At 35.6% G+C, this 7,777-nt stretch overlaps 1 protein-coding gene across 1 annotated transcript in view; it reads right to left on the bottom strand.

Annotated features, from left to right (window-relative positions):
* The window catches only part of KIAA0825 (KIAA0825 ortholog), a 401,025-nt gene that overhangs the window by 344,506 nt on the left and 48,742 nt on the right, over positions 1-7,777 (bottom strand). The window contains exon 3 of the mRNA XM_060009154.1: positions 2,075-2,206. Within this exon, the coding sequence (XP_059865137.1) occupies positions 2,075-2,205 (131 nt within the window). The 5' untranslated portion in view covers position 2,206. The remainder of the gene's footprint in view (positions 1-2,074; positions 2,207-7,777) is intronic.

Here is a 7,777-nt window from a genome sequence, read left to right as displayed (position 1 = left end):
ATGTCATTCAATAATAGAAATTTTTACTGTGGTGTGCATATTTGTAACCCACATTGATAGGGATAGAGTAGGATAGTTATACAGGTAGTTGTAGAAGTCCCAGTAGGGGATTATAGATAGAGAGGGAAACCTAGGGAACTTTGGGAGATCACTGTAAGTTAACAGTCACTCAAGAAAGCTATCGGAATGTCGTGGAAGAAGCAAGCTTGCTTAACTATAAAGTCATAAATAAAAGCACGAGATACACCCCAGGTCATTAAGTGAAAGAGAAAAAATGAGGCCTGCATTCTGCTGGTTGAGTTCAACAAGATAATGATCCTTAGGACCAAGGACAGGAATTTAAGGGAAAGGTGACATTCCAAAGTAGGAGACCCTCATTATATGGAAACCTGAGATGATTCAACATATTTTAGTATATGTTACCACCCTTCTGCTGATTTGAATAAGTGCCCTGACAGTCCTAGTTTGACCTCATGGGTCAAATACTCTCCTGCCCGATAAGAAGGAGGAGGTAGTGATGTAAGTCTGATGAGGAAGAATGAGGAAGAAGGTGGTCTTTTCCCCCTGTCCCACTTTCCTTTGATTATAAAAATGTAGCCTGCTTAATCCTTGGGGCAGAGCCCCCTCACCTTTCCACTTGCATCTCTCACAAGCTTCCTATATTAATAAATCTACTTGTTGCCTCTTGCTGAATTCCTTCTGCGCTGAGAGACAAAGAACCTGAGCCTCAGTAAGTCCAGACACGAGTTGAGTGATTCTAATTAAAACACCGTGGGTTCAAGTCCCAATTTGGGTTTAGGCTGGGTTCAAGTCCCGGCCCGTGGGTTCAATCCCAATCTGAGTTACACGGTTTCAACATGAAATGAATTATTAGAATCTTTGACCAAAAGGATTGAAATAAGTGAACTGACTCTAGGGTCCAAATGCATATAAAGACAGAGTCCTTTCTATCAGAGAATATGTATTAATGGAAATCTGCTTAACTGTTCCTGCTTCCCCCAGTGTTTAGAAACACTAATTTTGGAGTAGGTGATAAAGACTAACCTTGCATAGGTGGACTCCCTAGTCTCTTAAGTAAGTGAGAAGACTTAAAATGACAAACATTACATAAAAATAATTTAATGTTCTGCTTTCAGCAATTCAAGAAATCCATGGCCTTATACTACGAATTTATTTTAATACCTTAATTCCAAAATTTTAATTTCTGTGCTTATCCATCAAATGAGAATATTTAATTCTAAACCTATTAGTGAAAATGCAGGCCATCAATACTGGCAAACTAAGAAATCATGAACAGTTTAGGGGAGCAGAATTTGCCACCCTAAAATATGTCTCTTTGGCATATTAAATTATTTTAAGCTGGTTGTTTTCTAAGAAACACACATATGGTAAACACTCTGAAAACCAAGCACGAGCTACCCTTTTGTTAGAAACATTCACATTTATAAGGAAAATCTCCATTTGTAAGGGTGTCTCCCTCACTGTACCAGGCAGAGGAGGATCTCTAGAAACTCTTATCAGTGGAGAAGGTACTGACTTAAATCTGCATAACAACCTTATCCTTGTTTACTGTGCTTTTCCTGGTAACTTCCCAAGACACTCTACCCACCCTCAACAACCTCTTTTGCCTTTAGCTGAGAATGGTTAAGGTGAGGATTTTGCCCATTTTGGCCAGCTACTCAGTTTTTCTGTTTCTCTCCCATGTATACATGTAATTACACTTTTGTTTGATTTTCTTCTGTTAATCTGTCTCATGTCAATTTAATTCTTAGACTACTCAAAAGAACCTAGAAGGGTAGAGGAAAACTTCCTCCTCCCAACAAGAGTAATTCAACAAACTTTATCTATTTGAAGGCAATGCCTATATTTTTTAGCCTTATTTAAAGTAGTAATCAGATAAGGAAAATCATGTTATATTCTAGAGGGGAGGGTCTAATTAATTCTTTTTCAGGAAAGTTAATGATAATTAAAACCTAAAATTTTCTTAAGAGCAGGAAACACTAAAATTAGACAAGATAAAAGTTTGGGTAAATGAAACATGAAACCAACTTGTTTTAAAATTAGCAATATTTACCTTATGGCATTTTGTTCTATCTTTTCATCAATGTCATTGAAGATCTGCTTAAACTCCAAGTCTCCAGGAAATGAATTTAACAAACAATGTAGGTCAAAAGAATTATGGGAATATTCATCTCTCCAATCCATCCTGAGGAATAAGAATAAAAAATGTCAGTTTCCCCAAAATGAAAGGAAAAAAATCCACCTCAAGTTGTGATATTAACTCCAAAATAATAATGCCCATTTAGAGGCAAAATACAGCAGTAGAAGAAGTAGGGTATTATTAATCTAGGTAGATTGTTTTATTATTTAAATTTCATGAGGTGTGACCTAATTTTCACACTTCTCTGTGGTTTAGAAGCTGAAAAAAAGTCAGAGTACCTAAGCATCCTGCTGCTTCTCACTGTAACCAAGAGCTGCAAAGGAAATCCCGAAGCCTCAGGGATCTGTGTGAACAAGGGTGGTTGCTTCAAGAATTCAGCAACGTCCCTCCACTCTTGTCAACATATTGACCTAGTCATTGGAAACTCAGAATTTTTTAGTCTCATCCCCTAGTCCTGTTTTATATGTGAAGAAGGTAAAATTTCCCTTGCGTTCTTCTACCACCCTTGTCAACCTAAGTACTGACATTGGACTAAAACTTAAATACAATACTCCTTCTAGAGATAAGCATTTTCCCACTACCAAAACTTCAATCATTCATTCCATGTGTATTCACTGAATGCTTGATATATAACAGGCACTGCTGAAGAAGCTGGGGATACAGCTGCAACAAGTCAAAGTCCCTGCCCTCATGGTGTTTTTGATCTAGTGGGGGAGGTAGATTTTAAAAACACATAACCAGATATATTTTATAAAAGATTACATGATGAGAAGTGCTATGAGAACAAATACAGCAGGGCAATGAGATAGACTAAAAATGATAGTGTTGGGGCAGAGTGTAAACTTTTTTTTATTTAGAGGTACGTTATTTTTTGACATAAAATATTAATCTGATGACTGATGGTATAAATGAATGAGAAATTTAAACATTAAATTATAACACATATACATAGACTAAATATTAACAAGAAAAAGGCTTGGAAAAATGTGGTTTTAGTTTGGATACACCCAAAATATTTGAAATATTATCTAAAAAGTTTTGCAGAAGCTACAACACTAATAGACACACTCATCCTTAATTATTTCATTATTAATAAATGTAGGTAATTTATTATCATATAATAAAACAGCTAAAGAGTTCTCATAGTTTCTATCTGGCACTTCAAAGAAGTTGTTTTGGAATACAGCTTTTATTCTTCCTAAGAGATATTACTTTAAGAGGAAAACATTCCACTAAAACATTTTAATATAGAAGTCCATGGTATCACCAGACTTGTCATTTGAAACTCAATTAGTTCCAATATACCATTTTTAAATATCAAAATCCTCATACAGGGGCTTCCCTGGTGGCACAGTGGTTGAGAATCTGCCTGCCAATGCAGGGGACACGGGTTCGAGCCCTGATCTGGGAAGATCCCACATGCCGTGGAGCAACTAGGCCCGTGAGCCACAACTACTGAGCCTGCGTGTCTGGAGCTTGTGCTCCACAACAAGAGAGGCCGTGACAGTGAGAGGCCCGCGCACCACGATGAAGAGTGGCCCCTGCTTGCCGCAACTAGAGAAAGCCCTCGCACAGAAACGAAGACCCAACACAGCCAAAAATAAATAAATAAATAAATAAATAAATAATCCTCATACAATTGGAGTCTCCTTTTAAAAATATTTTGCAATAAAAGGTTTAATTTTTCATTTGAAAACAAATATTTACCTATAATATACCATAATTAACATTAACTTGAAATCAGGCAAAAAAATAAAATTGCCGAAACTATAAGCTAAGTGGTAGAAAATGCTATGTCCATCAGAAGTTATACTTCTTTAGGACACCAAAACCTCAGTATTTCCATATACCAATGAGTTTGATATCTTCCTATCTTTCCAGTAGCTCACCTACTTACAGCTATTATCAGAACAGTCATTTCTGAACCCAATGGCCAATATTACTAATAATGAATTCAGTTTATGTATTTGCATATTTTTGAATCTTTTTGGGTAGTTCAACTTTTCAGGTGATGAGATATTCAAAAACTGTTGCAAGAAAATAAAATTTCAGTTTTATAATGGAAAGATTTGAATGGCTGAGGGTTCCCGTAGAGAACTCAAACTTAGTAAATATTTTGTTTATAGCCAGCTTCTCTGTAATAAAACAAATTATATTATCAATATTCTGTTCAGAGTTTCCCCAATTTGTCGATATTGTAACGCCTCATTACTTCAGACTCCACATATTCAAACTAAAGAAAATATGTGTAGAAGTCAGCTTAAATATAATAGCAAACTAGTAATATGATTTGTTGTATATCTACTATGTATAAGGTAATTTATATACATCACCTTCCTTAATCTTCATAATAACTCTACAAAACAGTTATTATCCTCATGTATAGGGGAGGGAACTTGGGCCCAAAGAAATGAACTAACATGTCCATGTTACATAGCTACCCAGTGTTAGGGGGTAGGGTATGAACCCAGACCTGTTTGGTTTTAAAACTTGAGGTTGCTGGACTCTTGATAAATGAATCAGTTACTGCATATAAAACATTGTAGAATGTAGAAATGATATTAAACAAAATGTTAAAATGGTTATCTTTGGACAGACTGGATAGACTATGGTTGATTTTTATTTTCTTCTTCATATTTAGCACTTTCCAATGTTTTGCAATAAGTACTTATTTTATATATAATTAGGATAAGTAGTTAACAAAGAAATTAGCTTTGCTCTCAGGACTTGTGTATGATTTCTCATTCTATTGGGTTGGCCAAAAAGTTCGTTCGGGTTTTTGGTAAGCTGCTATGGAAAACCCCAAACGAACTTTTTGGCTAACCCAATACACTTTCTATATGTCTTCATTTGAAACATCTTCCAACCTTAAAACTTCTCTCTTGCCAATTTGTATTTACAATTTCTTTCAAAGTCTGATTCAAACCTTACATAATTCCTAAATATCTCTCCACTGACCATTTCGCCAAACTTTTTGTATTGTTTTGTGGTATTTGTGCTTACAAATGCTGTTAAAAGGAAATCTGTTGTTTTGTATCATTTCAATATTGAATGTGTGTGTTATGTCCTTCATTGAAATCAGCTCTGGGGTAAAACAATAATGGACAGAAACAGGTCAAACATTCAGATAGGGTTGGTGACCATGATTTTGAAGGATTCCCAATCTACATGGTTGCATGATTTTCTCTATTTAACCTCAGTAGAGAAGTTAATTAGTACATACAAAGACTGTCATTATAAAGAAATGCCATTTGATAACGATGATGGGGTACCAGAATGATGATGGTTCAGAGTTTTCATATGACTGGCATAGATCTGTGATGCTTCCATACGTATGATAAGATTTCAAGGTGGTGAAAGACAAGAGAAACAAGAGTCACCTTTACAGTGGTAGTAAAGTTTAAGATGCTGTGTGATAGGATAATAGAAAACTTGATGGGCAAACTATAATAAGATGAGAAAATTAACCTGAGTGAATAGGGATGCACAGGACCAACATGAGAAATAAAGGAGGGAGAGTACAGACTGTAGTAAGTGACGCTAAAGTTTGGATTTAGAAGTTTTCCCATTAGGATGGCCGTGATCCCTGCAGGACTGTGGTGAGAAAGAAGCACGCACTGAATGAGTATGAGCACAGACACCAAACTTCCCATTTCCTTACATGTATTTTGTGGGCCCACAGTGTGTCTGACACTGTGCTGGGCATCATGAAGGAGCAGAGAGACTGAATGATTGAACAGTCTCTCCTCTCAAGGAACAGTAATAAGCACAGGACCATAAGAAAGGGAGCGAGTAGAAAGATCACTGCTATATTCTAAGTGAAACATAACTATGACCTCAACAACAGAAAAGTAAATTATTGAGGGACCAATGTAATCTGGGAAATACTTCAGTGGTATTTCAAAAAGATAGAATTACCTTTAAAAAATCTAAGGGGAAAAGGAAGAGGCTATGAAGCTATGGATCAAGATATAGCTTTACATTCTGTTTATGTCCCTATAAATCGTCATCAGGGACACAATAATAATTTGACATAATGAATGAAGTCTCTTATCCTAATCCACGATCAATCAAAGATGGGAACTATAACTTTTTAAAGTACAATAACTTTGTTTTTGAAATTTCCATTCCCCAGCTCTGTTTTTAAATGTTCATTCTCCTGTAATGTTTCTGATCACTTTTTGTATAAGATTAAAAAAAGTGTTTAATATTTCAAACAAGTATTAGCAGCCAATCTAATATTAATTATTGCCTTTTAAAGACAAGTTATGTTTGAAGAATTATATCTAAGCCAAACATCTGTAGATCAAATTTCAGCCACAGGCAAATTATAACAGTTGAGTTATAAATTCCTAAGAACAATGACTATAATAAAATATGAAAATATTATAAGCACTGCCAGAAAACATTACAGTAAAGCAATAAAACTAATCATACCTTACGTGATCAAAAGAAAGCAGACAAAAGTAATTTTCGACTCTCACTTGTCCCTTAACATATTTTAAAATGATACCTTTCTATCCTAAGGTCTCTTCTTCTTTATCTAAACACATACAATGGTTAGAGTTCTTATCTTATCTTTTTTCAGTTTCTTCAATAATAATAGTCCCAAGTGCCATTCTTCTTAAGACCAACATGATTAAAAGGATTGAAAGATAGAAAAACCAACCCTTGGGAGGAAATCCACACAGAAATTTAGTTAGTAAAGGAAACATTTGGATCAAGTGATTTCTCCAGTGAGGAGGGTCTAATGCCTTTCATATCTATGGCTGGACTGTGGAATTAATGTGTCCACCAGCTCTAGCTCACCTGAAGTCCTACCATCCAATATCACTGTTTAACCTAAAATAAACAGTTAATTAGCACAGTAAGTGGGGTATTCTGAATAATTACAGATAATTATACATTCCACATATAACTGAACAAGTTTCAAAATGTTGCTCTATAATAAAATACATTTAACTCTAAACATCATTGAACCAAGAATCAAAAGATCTGAGTCCTGATCCTGGTCTGCCAATGCCTCTGTGACTTTGGGTGAGTCACTCAATCTGTCAAGAGGGATGGAGCTTATGTTCCTCATTTATAAAATGAGGTGAATGGATTTATTAGGCTCTGAGGTTTCTTCTAGCTATAAATTTGTTGTTATTCTATAAAAATGGTAGGAGAAGGACATATTTCTGAACCCCCCAAATTAACTTTTCCATGGACTATTTGTCAATACCATCATTGTTCCTGTATCCTGGACTCTCAGAGCTATTTTTAATTCTTCCCTTTTCCCTTCTCCAGGACTGCCACATGGAAAGCTAAAGTAGAATCTGTAGCTTAGCAAGAAATACTATGTGAAAAGAGGAAACGTGAGGCAGGAAGACATTCTCTTATGGTAATAGGTAGATGCCCTGTACTGATGCTCCATTCTCCAACCTGCACCTCCCTAAAATATTCTAAAAAGCAATCAGCCCATGTTTCTGGGTTCCTTTGAATTGAAACAGTCTTTACTCAACAAAAGATGTCTGAGATGAACTGAGTTTGGGCACTATGCCTCCACAAGGAAGGTGACATTACAGCCATCATGTATCCTTGAGCTATTATTCTTGGTATCTTTTATATTATTTG

Source organism: Delphinus delphis, chromosome 3 (assembly GCF_949987515.2).
Source record: "Delphinus delphis chromosome 3, mDelDel1.2, whole genome shotgun sequence".
Lineage (NCBI taxonomy): Eukaryota > Metazoa > Chordata > Mammalia > Artiodactyla > Delphinidae > Delphinus > Delphinus delphis.
This window is presented reverse-complemented; position numbering and strand designations above follow the sequence as displayed.